This window comes from Phoca vitulina, unplaced genomic scaffold (assembly GCF_004348235.1).
Source record: "Phoca vitulina isolate PV1807 unplaced genomic scaffold, GSC_HSeal_1.0 scaffold20, whole genome shotgun sequence".
Taxonomy (NCBI): domain Eukaryota; kingdom Metazoa; phylum Chordata; class Mammalia; order Carnivora; family Phocidae; genus Phoca; species Phoca vitulina.
Genome location: NW_022589723.1, coordinates 3,133,915 through 3,151,389, shown reverse-complemented (window position 1 = coordinate 3,151,389; position 17,475 = coordinate 3,133,915). Strand labels below are relative to the sequence as shown.

General features: G+C 46.1%; 1 protein-coding gene across 1 annotated transcript in view; it reads left to right on the top strand.

Annotated features, from left to right (window-relative positions):
- The first annotated feature begins 401 nt into the window (after window positions 1–401).
- The window catches only part of RYR3 (ryanodine receptor 3), a 504,411-nt gene continuing 487,337 nt past the window's right edge, over window positions 402–17,475 (top strand). Inside the window, exon 1 of the mRNA XM_032417231.1 lies at window positions 402–708. Coding sequence (XP_032273122.1) covers window positions 658–708 — 51 coding nt within the window. The 5' untranslated portion in view covers window positions 402–657. The remainder of the gene's footprint in view (window positions 709–17,475) is intronic.

Here is a 17,475-nt window from a genome sequence, read left to right as displayed (position 1 = left end):
AGAACACAGGCACACCCCTCTCAGCCTTCCTCGGTTGTGGGTCCGAACAAGGCACTGGGGTCGGACGGAGGAAGGCATTCCAGTCCGAAACACAAACATACACGCACACACAGGCACGCACACAGGCGCGCGCACACACACGAGGGCCAGGTGGGCACAGCGAGAGGGCTCTGATGCCCAGTCTCAAGCATGCTGGAGCTAAGCAACTGGCCTTTGTTTGTGAATCGGAGCAGGGTAGGGGGCACCCTCTCGTCGCTGCGGAGCGCGCGCCTCGGCTGGGTGTGCGGCGCGGTGCGGTGGTGTGCGGGGGAGGCCCCACCGCACCCCACCCCCCGGGTCCCGGCGCCGCCCCCGCCCGCTCCGCGCGCTGGGCGCTGCGCTCTCTGCCCGGCCCGCGGTCGCCGCGCACTTGGCTGGGGCGAGAGGGGTAGGCGGGCTGCTTGGTTGGCGTTGGCGCTCTGCAGTGCAGTGGAGTGTTAGCCCAGCTCCCTATATGGTCGGGGATTAGCTCGGCGCTGCTGAGGCTGAGCCAGGAGCCGGAGGAGGAGGAAGAGGAGGAGGAGGAGAAAGAGCGCAGCAGCAGCCAGCGCACGCCGAGCGGCTGCCGGGGGAAGCAGAGGCGCCGGAGGCTGGGGCACCGCCGACGCCTCGGGAGCCATGGCCGAAGGGGGAGAAGGAGGCGAGGATGAGATCCAGTTCCTGCGGACTGTGAGTCTCCGCGGCGGCAGCGAGGCGGCGGGCAGGCGGGGAGGAGCGCGGAGCGGGGCGAGGAGGGGCTGCGCTGCGCCGGGTGCCGGCTGCCGGGTGCCGGTGCCCGGCGCGTTCTCCGCACCCGCGGGCTGCAGAGGCGGGCCGGCCACCCATCCGTGGGGCCGCCAGGGGCTGCATGGGAAGGGACACCTTCTCTTGCCCGTCCCTTCTTCCCCTAACGCCACCCGACCCCCGACCTCCCCGTCCACCTCCAAGGCTCTCCAGGCAACTTGCTACTTGATCTGAAACCTTTGATGCCCAAACTTCCAGCCAGGCTTTGCTCGCGGTTGCCCTGACCTGGAGGATCAGAAGTGGAAGATCTCGCCCCCGAGTCGGTCCGCTCTTTCACCCCCAACACTCCACGATAGCCCCCCCCCCCCCGCCTCCTCGGAGGTGCCCCAGTGCACTGGGGAACCGCCAGAAAGAACCAGCGGGGCAGGGGCGAGCGTGGGGAGCCAAGTGCTAGGAGCAGGCGCTGACGCTCGGTCCCAGTCCTGGGATCGCTCGGAAGGGAATTCACCCAGCGCTGCCCCTCGCACGTTGAGCCCCAAGCCGGCAACTGCGGCTGGAGCGTTACTTGACTGCCCGGAGTGTAAGAGTCGTGGCTTCTGCCGCCTGCTCTCCCGAGCCCCGCAGGACGGGGAAACCCCGGTCTGTGGCTCCGCGTCACTCAGGTCCCCTTCCTGGCACCGGAGGGCGCTGCTCCGCCCCAGATTTTAGGGGAAGTGGCTGGGGGGCGGGGATCTGTTGTAGCCACACCAACCTTGGCCCTTAGGAGTTAACGGAAAGCCTTTCAAGGTGGAAGACCACCGGGAGGTGTGGGGGGACATTGGGGTGCGTCCCAGCTCCGATTTCAGCCAGGTGACCTTGAGCAAGTCGCATAATCCGCCCTTCCTAGCCTCAGTTTCCTCTTGTGTAGAATGGAGAAATATAACCAGCGTTTTAGGGTGATAAGCATTAAATGAGATAGTGAATGTCATAATGTTTTGTAAACTGTAAATTGCTCTGTAAGTGTTAGATCATTTTATATGCGCTGTCTAGCTCTAGGGAATTAGAATGAAATTCTTTCTCTCCCTCTCTCCTTCTCTTTAAGTGTCCCCTTCCGACCCGGGCTCTGAAGATCACGCTTAGGTCTTGTCGCTCTTCTACACCATTCCCTTCCCTTCTCCAAAACCCTTGACTTTCTCTTCCAAACATTGTTCCTCTGTCATGGCTGGGACTTGGGTCTCATTTGGGAGATGTAACGAGACCCTCCACCCTTCCGATACCACCTTCTGATATTACAGAATTACCCATTTCTTCATCCTGGACCCAGACCCCCTCCTCATCTCTCACCCTGCACTCAAGAGCTCAAGACGGCTTCACACTTGCCACTCCTTACAGCCCTTTTGTTGTGAAGCTCCCTGTTCCTCCCAAAGCCCCATGGAATCCCTGAGCTTTCCTTCCAACAGGTGTCCGTGATACTGGATGACACCTCACGTACTCCCTGCCTTGTGCCCTTCTCGATCAGTTGTTTCTTCTGCTCATTAGTAATGATATTCTAGGCATGATTGACTGAAGAAATTCCCTTCTGACGGATTGGATCAGTGTGGAAGAGATGACTCAGGGGGTCGAGGTGAAAACCTGGTGGTTTTCTTGAGATTCCCACTCTTTGTGTTTCTCTTGGCTTCTGTGGTCACCTTCCCTGCCTTTCCCTCTCCATCAGGCAGCGTAAGTGTTTTTTGGTACCCCTGTACCCAAGGCTTAGGGTAGAGCAGTGGTTCTTAAATTCTTTATGTGATGGGTGTCCTACCCCCAGAGATTAGAGTAGCTGGGCTCCATCCGTGGCCCGCTGCAGGGTTCAAGGACCCAGGTTAAGAACCTCTGTTGCAGAGATACTGCATACCAGTCATGGCTTCCAGGGAGAGCTGGGAGCAACCATGGGGGCAAGTGACTCCACATGTGGCATTATTATTGCTCCTAGTAATCACCTGAGTGTTTTCTAGGTGTGTCTTTCAGTAACCCTGCAAACATCTTCATCTGTGGTTTCTTGGGAAGATGATATTTGATGAAACTGAGGCATAGGAAATCAAGTGACTTGGCCATGGTTGCCCAGCAAGTTACTGATGATTATCATTACATAATGTTAATTAAATGCCCACCACGGGCTGGCATGGAGCACTACTCCAGAGGCTGTGGTCTTCCCCATATACTGCCATGGGAGCTGCTTCTTTCTGACCTGTGACACTCTCTCTCCATAGCCATGAATTAGACACAATTATTTCTACAAACCCAGTCACCATAAATTTTGATTTGCACAGCATTTTAGCTTTATCTTGCTGCTTTTAGGGGAGTCAGGAATCACAGGGCTGTGCTCAAAGTGGGGTTTTCCCACCTTCGAATATGCCTGGGTTGGAGAAGCTATTGCAGTTTGAACTCCCCCACCTACCTCTACCTTAGGGTCTCTTGCTTGTCCCCAGACAATATCTTTTTTTTTTTTTTTTTTAAAGATTTTATTTATTTATTTGACAGAGAGAGACACAGCGAGAGAGGGAACACAAGCAGGGGAGTGGGAGAGGGAGAAGCAGGCTCCCCGCGGAGCAGGGAGCCTGATGTGGGACTCGATCCCAGGACCCTGGGATCATGACCTGAGCCGAAGGCAGTCACTTAACCAACTGAGCCACCCAGGCGCCCCCCAGACAATATCTTTTAAAGCATTTTGGCCATGTGTCGGTCATGGAATGCCTCCTCGCCCTAACATTTGTCCTGGGCTGGAAGGTGGTTGATATTTGATGATGGAAAAGAACCTTATCTTTGCAACCAGGAAGTTTAGAGGATTGCCATTCCAGACAGCAGAGGCTTTTAAACCTACTTTAAAAAAAATAGACCAAAGAACAGCATTGTGTTGAGGATCCTTGTCAAGCCGTCAGTGGTTATAGCATCCTGTTTATTATGATAGTGACAAAAATAAAAGCAGTGGAACGATCAGTAACATGGAATGGGCCAGGCTTACTGCAGTAATCACCATAGGTGTGTGTACCGGGGCTTTAGACACTTGCTAGGAGGTGGTCAGGTTGGTTGCGTCCTCTGACACATCGGAAGCCCGTCCTCTCCTGAGTAAGGGCAGTGCCTACACGAGGGGCTTGGAAGTGTCAGCACATCGTGTCAACTAAATGCTCTTGCACCCCAGACTTTAAAATGGCTGGGTAAAACTACATATCCTCTCTGGCCTTCTCGAACCACCAGCAGTCATGTAAGTCAATGAGAGAGAGAGAGAGAGAGAGAGAGTCAGCCAGACAGATAGCCTAAGAATTTTCTTTAAGGGGAAAAATTTTCCCTCCCACTGCTGCTGGCAGCGGCATCATCCTGCCTTCCGATTGCTCTTGCTGACGTCGTCAGTGTCACTGACGTGGCTCTGAAGCTGCTCAGAAGCAGATAAACCTGCCAGCCACTGGCCTGAAAGCAAGAAGTTACAGTGAGGAGTGACAATTACCGGATCTCCAGAGGGTTGGCGTGGCTGGCACCGCATCACGCTCGGAGACCGTCAGGGAGTAGCTGTTTTCTCCTCCCCACCCCCACCCCCGTTCATTCCCTGTGGCTACAGTATCCATTGAAAAAGAAAGAAAGGAAGAACATCTTCAAACCTCACCTTACTGTTTTTAAAAATACTACAGCCTTCTCCTTGCCAACCCCCTCTCCACCACAAAGTTCACTGAAACAGAACTCAAAGTCAGGTAGTCGTTCGTTTCTAGTAGTTTCAATTAAAGACTGGTCAGAGATGCCCAATTTAACCGTCCTTGTGCAAAGTTGTCCCCTGTCTAAATTTGCAGCTCTCAGGGGCTAAGAATCAAGACTGCTCCCCTGGTCCAGGGTCCTCCCTACCGTGTGACTGGGACGAATCCCTGAATGTGTGCTGTGGTACTAAGGTGAGCCCAAGTCCCTCCAGAGCACATTGTCCCAGGTTGGGAGGACAGTGAACGTGCACTTGGTGGTTCCCTCCTTGCTTCTTCTCCTCAGCTGAGTCCATTTACATAACAGCTACGTGATGCCACCGGCTTGCTTTTGGTAGCTTTTTCTCAGGGAGGGAGGTGGACATGAGTGACTTCTTCCTTCAAGCATAGCATTTCAGAGTGACCATGAGTAGTAATGGAGGGAGTGCTAGAATGCAGACCCAGATACCCAGGCATATGTTGTGGGTGACCTGAGCTCTCCTGTCGAATTAGGTTTGATGTTTAAAATGACAAAACTCAGAATATACCCACGCTCTCGGCCTCCTGGTGTCACTTCCCATCTTCTCAGTCTCTTTTCCCTTGGCCCCAGAGAGCTGATCTCAGTAAGGAGCTGTCTCAGAATAGCTGGATGCCCAATATCCCCTCCTTTTCAGGGCAATGCCCCGAGTGGCTGCTAGGTCCTTCTCCCAAAGACATGAACTTGCGTCCGAGAGGCTGTGTCGGTACTAGGGGGTGGCTCCCACCTCTGAGACACTGATTGCCCACCAGCAGGGTTGCCCTGAGGGATTTGAAGCTGCTGAGCTCCAGGGTCACGAGGTGATGGTGACTGTGAACTTGGATATACTTGGAATGTGTGGTAGCCCAGTGTAAGAGGAGCGAGACCAAGAACAGGTGCACAGTTGAAGAAGGTGTGACTGATTGAAGGTGTGTCTGATGTCTGTGCATATTTTGTCTTAGGCTGATTTGATCGTTAAGCAGGATGAGGACATTTCAGTGAAATACCGGTTTTACACAGTTCTTCGTTCCTTTCCCAGTATTGATTTAGAGGAAAAACAGATATATGTCTCAGGTTCCTTAGGATTGATGTGAGCAGGAAATTGTTGAAAAAGGGTGGGAGGAGTTTATCTAGAGAGCAAAATACTCTGATAATTATTTTCCAAGCGTTTGTATCAAAATAGATCATATTATGTCTCTGTGTTTATTTGCTTCTTTTGCTTGTTTTGTGATAATTTGTTTCACTCCTTCCTGGGAAGGATTTTTTATTTCATAATTTGGGTTTTTCTTTACATTACTATTTAAAGAGTTTTGAGTTTAGGAAGCCACTGGCTCTGTCATTTTCTAATTGACTTGGAATCCTCTTGAATGCTTCTTACCAATATCATGTATAGGTTGCGGAGGTCTCATGTCTTCAGAAACCAATATTTTAGCTCATTTTCCACAATCCCTCATCCATATAAACCCTTCTATATGAGCGTGGTCTTTAAGCTACCCTTGATACAAGATTTATCCAGTAGGAGTGAAATGTAATAAAAAATGAAAAATTGAACTTAGAAGTGGGAATTCTTAATTCCAGCCCTAGCTCACTGTGACCTTGAATGAGTCATTTAAGAAAATTGAGGTTTCATCTCCCCCACTGTAGGGAGATAGAATCTGCTTTAATGGCTTCGCAACAGTAATTCCAACAATACCCCAAATGAGAGACGAGGCTGTATTTTGTAGGGTATTATCATTGTGCTTCTCTTGCATAGGACATCAGTCCCACTTGTGACCGGATCTTGTTGTTGAAAAAACACCACATTTTCCCTTTCTCCAATATGCTCCCTGCCACAGGCCCACACCTTCATCCCAGGGCTGTTACACTGTCTCCTTTGTTGGTCCAGTGTTGAGAAATTACTTCACTAAAGCAAACACCAACTCATCTCAAGTTGTTTGACTAAAAGGCTTGATTAAGAAGGCAAGTCCTTTGGTGTAAGAGCCTCCAAAAGGCCAGGCAGGCCGCCAGGATTGCAGCCACCAAACAGAACAGTTATTTTGTGTCTTCTCAGAAAATTACCAAAGCTTTACTATTTCCTATAGGACCCCCTTTTCTTATTGGGTCCCATTTCTCTTCCTTTCAAAGCCACCTTCCTGTTTCTTCCCTCCCACTTCTTTTATGAGCCCATTCTTCCTTTCCCCCCAGAGCATTGGGACCAGCTTTTCTATAAAGCCAGCCCAGCTTTTCCCTCCCAGGGATTTTGCTGCCTCCATCGTGTCTGTTTGGGGACTCAGGGCTTTTGCAGAGTTCCTTTTGGTCGCACCTGGACAAAGCAGATGATTTTGTGGTGGGAGCCCCGCCAATGCTGAGGCTGCAGGCCATCACTTCTCCCCAGGGAGCCACGTCGGGTCTTCCAGGCTTTGGGCTTTGGGCTGGTGTCCTCGCAGCCATCTTCTTACTGAGAAGCCGGTGGGGTATTTTAGGGACAAAGGCATTTCCAGCCACTGCAGTTTCCTGTGCTTCAGTGAGTTTTGCCATCATAGCATCTCTTGCGTTCAGGGAGAGGCAGGAAAAAGTGCTGGCACCTTGCTCCTGATCCGGCTACCAGGATGAGCCTTGTGAGGTGCCAAGATTATTTTTCCCCCTCCTACTGTCATTTCTGATTCCTGATTGTTAGAAAACAAAGTTCAGGTCGGCTCCGAGACTGATGATGCAGTATTCAAAAATAAAAACTGTGCCTCCTGTCCTCACATGGACTTCTTCCCTTTGTCTAGCCCAGAGCACATTGCTGACTCTACAGGAACACCCCGGGCTGTTGTCCTTTTAGGTGGGACACAGCCCTGTAGGGAGGAGGCACTGAGACACAAGGCCTCCCGGTTTTTTCTTTCACCCTTAACCTCTTTGAGCAGTGGACTCCTTCTTGATTTCAGGTCTCCCAGCCCCCACGCAGGCTTGTCTAGTTGAGGAGGTTGAGACCTCCTTTATTGGATCCAGTGCCCAAGAAGAAGGAAAGCAAACATTATATCGTCAAGTCAGACTGCAGAGAGATTCAGAAATTTCGCTCCCCCTGAGCCATCCCCTCGGGGGCAACAGTGCTTGCTGCTACTTACTTTAAGAGAGCAAAGGAGGCAGGAGAGAGCTCTGGAGACAGGACCGCTGTGCAGAATCTCACGGGCCAGCAACAGCTTTTCCACTGAGGTCAGAGTCTGTAGTTTTTATGCTACAGGAGCAACCTGGGTGACGAGCAAGGCAGCATAGCTTTAAAGAAAGTGTGAGAGTGACAGTCTGGGTTGCTGTCAGTGTCGACAGGACCCATGTACAGAAGGCCATCACTCTTAGTCTGCCTTTGGAATAAGGCTTTGACTCAAGAACTTCCCTCTATCAAAGTTCGGATCTGCAAAATGTTTAGCTCAGTGGGTACCATTCATGATTAGCATCATTAACGGCTGAGCAGAGCCAGTTCCTGAAAGAATAGGAATTGGATTGGTGAAAGGTGAGAGCATTTGGGAACATTACGGAGAGGGGCAAGCCTGAGTGAGCATGCATGGGATCTTGGGGAGCCCTGAGCAGGCAGAGGAAGCATCAGGGCACAGAGTTTGGGTTCTGGGGCTGGTGGCACAGAAACTCTCATCTCTGTCTACTTATGACCTTTGATCAGAGGAGAGGAATCCTTGAACTACATGGGAGAAAGCAGCCAACCTCATTTCAGGCGTTGGAAAGAACACTATTTGCAGTCACGACTTATGCTAATACATAGTTCAGAATCGGAGACAATGGTTAGAATAAGAAAGTCTCAGATTTTCATAAGACGAGGAACTCTATGTCAAAATGAGAGCTAAGGGTTGCCTTCCTGAAGTAGGAAAGTGTTCAAGCGACAAAAGTCTATTATCGGTTATCATGTTTGTTGATAGGTTGCTCATCTTTATCCCAAGGAAATGCCCCAGAGTTCCTAAAACCAACTTAGACCTGTTCCTACCAAAAAGGGGGAGAATGCCCAGGAGAGCTGCCTGGCTCCCAATAGAGCAAATAGGAAAGGCTCTTACTGGAAGGTACATGCTTCTTATCAGACCAGTTGCAGGGCCTGGCATTCACTCTCTGATAATTTCACAGTTGAGTTCTCTAATGGGCCTGAGCAGAGAGAGCTAGTCAGCGGGACTATACAGGAAGAAATGGAAATTCTCCATCAGTGGCACATAAATGCCCACCCTGTAAGAAGTACTGACTGGGACTGTTGCACTCAATGCCATGGGCCAGATCCAAACTGTAAATAATACTAGAACAGGACAAGGGATCCAGTGAGCCACAACTATACGATGAACCAAAAGCTGAATCCAAAAGGTCAAGTCAAAATAGGGCACCCACGCCTGGAGGAGTGTGTGCCCCTCATGAGCCCTTTCATCTGTCCGTGATCGTCCTCATCGATCCTTCAGGACACATGGCTATTGTTCTGAACGATAGCAGCGATCCACCCCCAAGTTGACCTCTCTTCTGTCTAGGCTGGCCAGAAGAGGGGAGTCCAGGAATAAACCGTAGTGATGTCTTGAACAAACCTCCTTTCTTTCCAGGAGGGATTTTAAGATGAAAAACATAACAGAGAACATACTAGGCAAGTAGGTAAACTCAGAGCTAAAGCATTTGCTCTCTTCGGTGGCATTTGTATCACCGGATGCCTTTAGGATGGTCTGCCCTTCCCTGGTTTTTAGTTCATCCATTTATAAAGACACAGTAATAATGATTCTATCTCAGGGATACCTTGAAAATAGGAGTGAAGGGACTCCAGGTCTCCTCCAGGAGAATTAGATATGTGTATATGGAAGGAGTAGCTTGGAAAAAAAAGTTGTTTTGTTGCCCAATTACCTAAAAAGGTTCCTATCAACCTAAAGCATGAGCCATACGTTATAAACTCCAGGAATATGGCAACTTTAAATTCAGTCTGCTCTGAATCCCCAGGTACCTGTATATCGCAGGGCTCACAAACTTAAACACTTTCGGAGCCAGGCCGGTAACTAAATGTGTGAATCAGGCTTTATTTGCAAAGAAAGGTGGGCCTGATGTACACCTTCAAACAAAAAAGTCTTCAACACTTCCAGCCAAACACCTCTGCAGCAGGACTGTGAGCTGCATGCCAGTTTGCAGCCATGGATGAACCCTCACATTTTAAGTGAATAAGCTGCCTAGAATGCATGAATATTTTTATGAGTCGGACCAGGCTCACAATACACATCAAAGTCCTTGGATGAAAATGTCAACATAAAAGACAGTGTATCATTTATCACAGTGTAGAAAAGACAGATTGGCAGGCTGACAAATTAATAGGCTTAATAAATGATAGACTTGATCATCAAAATGAATCCAGATCGTGCTAGCCTTTAACCCTTTCAGATTGTCATATAGATACAGATATCATGAAATCTAAAGGAGGCAGAGTGTTCATTCAACATTTATTGACCAACCACTCTATCACTGACCCTGACCAAGTTGCTGGCATTTATGTAAATGAATAAGACATTTTAAACATTCAGTGACCCCAGTGGCTGAGGGTCAAGAAGGGGCTCAGTCTTGTTTTGAGAGAGCAGGGATATCAGTCACTTCAGATGAATTTATAACATTTAATTTAACTTTTCCATACTTCCATGGTACAAAGGTAATTCTTTATTTGAGAGAGAGAGAAAGAGAGAGACAGGGCATGAATGGGGGGGCGGGGAGTGGCAGAGGGAGAGGGAGAAGCAGGCTCCCTGCTGAGCAGGGAGTCTGAGGACATAGGGCTCAATCCCAGGACCCCAGGATCATGATCCAAGCCCAAGGTAGACGACTAACCGACTGAGCCACCCAGGCACCTCAAAAAGTAATTCTTTTTTTTTAAAGATTTTATTTATTTATTTGAGAGAGACAGAGAGAACACAGAGGGAGAGTGAGAAGGAGAAGCAGGCTCCCCACTGAGCAGGGAGCCGGATGCAGGACTTGATCCCAGAACCCTGGGATCATGACCTCAGTCAAAGGCAGACATTTAATGGACTGAGCCATTACTTTTTGTCCCGCAAAAAGTAATTCTTATTAAAATATGTGCCTGTTTCCTCATGTGTTAAATGTGAGTGATAATAGTGTGCCTCAGATGGTTGCAGTGAGGATTCAATGAGTTAATCTGTGTTAGGTGCTTGGAAGAGTGCCCAACATATAGTAAATCCTCAATAAATATTAGCTACAAATACCATCTCAACAAACAGCATAAACATTGACATTAGGCACACTAGCTACTCCAAATGTCATTGCACATTTATTTTATCATTGAAAAGTACAAAAGGACAATGCCCTGTGATTATTCCATAGTCTTGATTCCTGGTATTCTGCTTAGCTATAATGTGACCAGGCCTTGTGACTGGAAATGAACCTGGAATGGACATGGCCTCAGGAGCTCGGATGGATGGGTCATTTCGTAAGTGTCTACTTTGCAAAGCCTCTTGATACAAATATTCATTGAGTTTTCCTCCAGCAATTTTTGATTACCCCTGTCAACAGATAGGCAACACGATTGGGAGAATCCTAAACAGAGATAAGTCGTCCTTGGTTTGGGGAGATTTCTTTTTCAACCTATGTTTTAAATATGGAAATTTGCCTTTCTGGGAATTCACTGTGTTTTTAGCAACACAAGGTCATCCTACTTTAAGGATCTTGCTTTGCACTTTTTCTTTTCTTTTTTTTTTTTTTAAATTTATTTATTTATTTATTTTTTTTTTTTTTTAAAGATTTTATTTATTTATTTGACAGAGAGAGACACAGTGAGAGCAGGAACACAAGCAGGGGGAGTGGGAGAAGGAGAAGCAGGCTTCCCGCCGAGCAGGGAGCCCGATGTGGGACTCGATCCCAGGACCCTGGGATCATGACCTGAGCCGAAGGCAGACGCTTAACGACTGAGCCACCCAGGCGCCCTGCTTTGCACTTTTTCGATTCCTTTTCATGACTAAGGATGCAAAGCATGAACCTAAAGTAAAGCTTGTTTCTTGTTACATGCTTTAGTGCCCTTTCCTCTGGGGGTCCTGTTATGGGCCTATGATTCTTACCCCACCTCTCGGTCCAATGTTATTCCCATCTTTTCCCTCTCTACTTTCCATGGAATTAAGTTGGATAATGTTGGCTGTGTAATCCCTATTAACAATTTTCCTGTCCCTGGATGAGAGTAGATGTTTACTTAGTTAAAATATTGTGCTCCTTGCCAAGTGACAGGTATATAGGAAGTCTAGGCACATGGGCTAGCTGATGGCACCTTTGTTTTGAATAGGTTATATCACTCTAGTTGGCTCTTTATTTTCACTCAAAAATCAGGTCCCAACAACTGAAAGCTTAATTGGGCTAAGCAGTTGGGAAATTTAATTAAAAGAATTAAAGCAACATTTCCCCAAATAATAGAGAATGGTTGGGCCTTTTGATTTCCTTAAAGTAAGGAGGCGATTTCTCTCGGTGTTTAATCTCGGTGTTTCAATAGCAATACTTTTCACTTTTTAAGTTGTGAATAAAAACTAAACTATATGAATGATCTATTTCATATATTCCAGCCTCAGTTTTTTAATCTGTAGAATGGTAAAAATCATAACTAATTTTCAGGGAGGGGTCAGGATGAAATGGCCAGACTCCAACATTCTCCAGAGCAAGGCCACATTCTATTACTATTAGCCGCCTCCTTCCCCTAACATCTGCTAATGTTTGGTACTTGGGGATGTCCTCAGAAAGCACACTTTTAGAGTATAAAATACTATAAGATGTCACACATGCATATTAGAACCCGGGCAACAGTGAAGTCTGATTATTTATGCATAGAGCTCACTATTATAATCAAATTTAAGATCAAAATTAATCTGACTTACTTATTCTTGTACATAAATATTATTATACTGGCTCCTAATTAGGCATAATTGTACAAATCACAGAAATGACTATAATTAGTATAAATTTTGCCTAGCCAAACCAATCTTTTTTTAAAAAAAGATTTAAATTAAAAAAAAAAAACCTGAATATCTTAGTTCTCTCTTCTCACTGACCTTGGACGTGGTGGTTTCTCTGGTACCACATGCCATTTCCAGATCGTCGTTATCACCATTGCCATTACTGTCAACCCCGTTACCACGTGGAATGTCTGCTCAGAGAGTGGTTAAGAGCTCAGAGTAAGACCACGGTGTGAATTCTAGATTTGTTATTTGTAAGCTATGAGCCCCTGACAGTTTCTTCATGTCTAAAATAGGGATATTAATAGCTTCTTATGTGGCTGTTGAGATAAGTAAACATGGTGGTGTTTGTAGTGAACACAGTACCTACCTCATACTGTGTGTATTTTCTCTTCTGTGCTATCCTCTGTGATATGACATCATACGAATTTTGATGGTAGGTCTTACTGCCCAGTGGCTGGGGGCTCCCTTTGCGGTGGTCCCAGCACCCGTGCTCCGCCTGGGCTTCTGTGAGCCACCTGGGATCTGCAGCAGCTGCTCTTTCATGATATGGGAACTGTTTGGGGGGTAGAAGATGTACTTGAAACTGTTTATTTACTACAATCTCTAACTCAATTAATTGGGGAAAAAAATCGAAGTAGCTCTTCCACCTGCTCCTTAGAAGCCTTAGCCAAATGAAAACCGGTGGGTGTGCATGTGTTTGTGCTTGATTTTCTGAACACATGTAGGTTGCCGTCCCAAATCTTGCTTTTAACGAACAACAGGAACCTGTGCCTGACTCCCAGCTGTTTGGTAGATGATGACAAATATGTTGACTGATTCCCCAGGCTTTGCTCTGGGCTCTGGCTGTGCTAAGTACGTGTCACTCGTGTTCATGATGAGGCCTTTAGAAGACACATAGGAAGGCAAATATCTCCCAAAGCCAGAGAGGCTCCCAGATGTAGTCTAAACTCCTGAAATCAAGTGAAAATTAAAAAGCAGGTTTTGGGGGGTTTTAGAGTAAAAGAGACTTAGGATTAACCTCTCTCTAGCCCATAGGTTAAGTATAATATGTCACTGGGGAGAATATGATCCCTTTGCTCCAGACATCTCTCTCACGTATGACAAGGTACATGGAATTGCTGACATTCAAGATAACTCCTTTAGATTAAGGCATTATCTCCAAGGCAGATGTATTGTCTGGGGGTGGGGGAGGGGATTTAGATGTTGCTATACCTGCCCCTGGATGATCAGATTATCAAGGAATAAAACCTTGATCTGGTAATGTGGCATTCAGGGTTGAAAGATAAGGAATGGTCGCTAGGGCATTGTCAAGTTCAGTTCCAAAGTAGGTTATTTTGAATCCCCTAAAGAAATAGGGGAGAGAGAGGATACATTAAAAAGAAAAAAAAGAAGGCATGTATAGGTCACCTGGGGGGCTTAGTCAGTTAAGCATGACTTCTTTTTTTTTTTTTAAAGATTTTATTTATTTATTTGACAGAGAGAGAGACTGTGAGAGAGGGAACACAAGCAGGGGGAGTGGGAGAGGGAGAAGCAGGCTTCCCGCTGAGCAGGGAGCCCTACGCAGGGCTCGATCCTAGGACCCTGGGATCATGACCTGAGCCGAAGGCAAATGCTTAATACCTGAGCCACTCAGGCTCCCCAGGCATCTGACTTCTTGATTTTGGCTCAGGTCATGATCTCAGGGTTATGTGATCAAGCCCCACATCAGGCTCTGTGCTGGGTGTAGAGTATGCTTGGGATTCTCTCTGTCCCTCCCCCTCCCCCACCCACCACTCTGTGTTCTCTCTCTCTCTGTCTCTAAAAAATAAAAAAGAGAGAGAGATAAGGAGCAAAGAGGCCAAGCATCACTAATTTCATAAGTTTTACCCCAATCTTATTTTGTAGATGCCAACATCTTAGATGGAACTCAATGTTTTCCATTAATAGAGGAGGGATTCTAATGATTGGTGACACTGATGTAAGTGAAATGTGTGTTGCCATGAAAATAAGCCCAATGACATCATGGAGTCATCCAGGCTTGGGGTTATGGGGACTGGTGTCTCAGTTTCTGACCTCAATGGCTTGTATGAAGTCAGCTTGGGAAAACCGAGAAATGAGGATGGCTCTGCCTGACTCTCAGGACTAAACATACCCATGGGAGATTTCTGGGTCCTTAAGGAAAGAGAAGGTGGATATGGGACAATTCCATACCTGTGAAACACATGTCTCTTCTATATGGCATTGATGCCAGTTTGATGACTGTTGATATTTTTGTAGTTTTTGTGTTTCTGGATGTTGGCAATGTGATGCTTATTCGAGAAACAAAAGGTTATTTTGATGTTGGTCTACCTTAGAAGATATTTCTGTGTGCTTTTAAAATTTCAGATACAAACTAGTAACCACTCCATAGTCCCCTTTATTTCCATGAGATTCTTGAGTGCTGTCAACAGCACATAGCAGCCTCCTCTATTGGCATGTGAATGTGCAGAGTTAGAACAAAACTTGGCCATTATTAATATCTACAGATGAAAGTAAGTCCTTTTATTACTAGCTCAAATTATTGGATTATTCAAGACTGATTTTCATTTGGCTTTATACTTTACCACTTTCATGTTGCTCAGCTTGTTTTTACTTTTATATTTTCCCTGTCTCTTCCTAGCCCTAGTCTTCCTTTATTTTTTTTTTTATTTTTTTATTTTTTTAAAGATTTTATTTATTTATTTGACAGAGAGAGAGCACAAGTAGGCAGAGCGGCAGGCAGAGGGAGAGGGAGAAGCAGGCTTCCCGCTGAGCAGGGAGCCCGATGTGGGGCTTGATCCCAGGACCCTGGGATCATGACCTGAGCCGAAGGCAGACGCTTAATGACTGAGCCACCCAGGCGCCCCCCTAGTCTTCCTTTAGAACCTCCTTTTGAACCTTCTTTGGAGATTTCCTTCTGTAGGTCCTGAATAGGAATGTAATGAGGTTCCTCTTTCTTCTATGAGTCTATTGAGGATTATTTTTTGTTTTGTTTTTCATTGTCTGAAATCTGAGCTAAATCAGAGCTAATACCCTTCTAAAAGAATCATGGGATATTTATAGCTAGGTAAAGACCCATGACAATCATCTGTTAGTTTTTGTGTTAGGAAACTGAGATCCTATGTGTTCTCCATTCATTCCTTTACCCAACAGGCATTGTTGAGTGCTTACTATATGAAAGATACATACTGGGGCCTGGAGAAGATTTAAAGGTGAGCAAAATACACAATCCTGTTCTCAAGGATCTTCAACCATAGTAGGGGAATTTGACATCTGAAGAATTGATAGTAGAGTAAGACAAAGAATGTGTTAAATAAAGGTAAAAGTTACCCTAGAAGGGATAGTTAATTTTGCCTAGAAGTCAAGGAAAATTTGAAAACAGGGAGCACTTGACCTAGGTGGATTCTATAAGGTGTTGGTAGATGGAAAATGGAGTTAAAAGTGCATTTCAGACACAAAGATCATCATCAAGTAAAACCCAGGGTGTGAGAATCTGTGACATGCTCAGGGAACTATAAAGACCAGAGCATAGGGGTTACATGGAAGACTATTGGGAGATGAAACTGGAAAACTATCTTGGGAGCAAATCAAGGTGATCTGGCCTTTTTTCTGTAGGTAATAGAGAACTAGCTAACATAAATACAATTAATTATAAAAATTCCCAAAGATGATGCTTATATTAATTTAGTACAATAAGATTTTGGTAGAGTATAATATATAGATACAGATTATGTAAGGGTGCTTTTTATATTGGTTTTTTCAGTTCACGGTTATATATCTGATGCTTTCAGAATCTGTTGGCCCTTTAAGGACAAACACAGATCACTTGAGCAACTGCATTTGTACAGACTAGACTCCAGATGCCAGAGACTGTTGGCGAGGGAGAACCTCCACTGACAGGGAGCTGGCCTTGCCCCGGAATGGAAGTCAAGAAGGGTCTCATGTTGCACCTAAACCTTTCTTCATGGAGAACCACTCTGCAGCTAACAAAAGGTGATTTACTTTGGCTCAGGCCAAGTGGTTTTAGGTGACAAAAAAAGAAGTAGGTACTTCCAGAACATCTACAAAATAGAAACTGATTAGCACTGAAAGGGTTTGTAGCCCAATTAAAGGCTTTATGGAGGACTGGCTGTTAAGTCTCAGCCGTGGCCATCCTACCTCAGACTGTTAAACTTTGGCTCCTGCGCTCCTGCCAGAGGCCATGGCTCGTCCATGGGATACATGAGCCCCGTAAAGCCACGTGGTAGTATGGTACACGTTTCTTGAGTAGACCTTGCTACCCTGGCTTTTGCCCTTTTGTGACTTACCATTTGGTCACATCTAATACTGAGGGAAAAAATAGAAGATCAGAATTGAAATCAACGTATTCAGATTATTTGTTTAAAATTTTGCTAAAAGTTTAGTGACGAATATGACCACCAGGTAACTGATAATTATTGTTGTCTGGACTAAATAATCTGGCACTCTGATCATATTGCAAACTTTGTTTTATGGTACACAAATCTCTGTTTCTCCACAAGACTGACTAGCTCTCTGGGGGCAAGGTCTTCTGTATTTAGTTAGTTTGATTTCTTAGGATTCCAATCAGTGCTCATTCACGTACACAGTGGCTCAGTGATTTCTTGAGTGATTTTTTGATTCAGTGTTTCTGCAAGTCCTCATTACTTAGACTAGGTATTCAGCACACCCAAATGGCGTGTTCTTACCTAGTTACTGGTAATGAGGGATTTCACATTCACAAATTGTAGGTTCCATTCTGAATTAGACAGTGTGAACTTCTAATGGGACTATTTTCCCATAAAGTTTAAAAGGTGTGTGTGTGCGTGCGCACGTGTGTGCGTGCATGTGTGTGTGTGTGTGTGTGTGTGTGTGTGGTTAAGTCAGCGATTTGGGGTTTTTGTTGTTGTTTTTGGTGTATGCCCAATGGGAAGCATAGCAGAGCCTGTAGCATGTGCTGAATAAATATTTATAGAACAACCTAATAAAGCACCATGGAGAAAACAGGAAGAAGCATAAGTTTATTTGAAATCTGATACCTCATGTTTTAACTAAACTCTACCTCTAGTGTCCACCTATGTAGTATCATCAGACTCCCCTGTGTCGG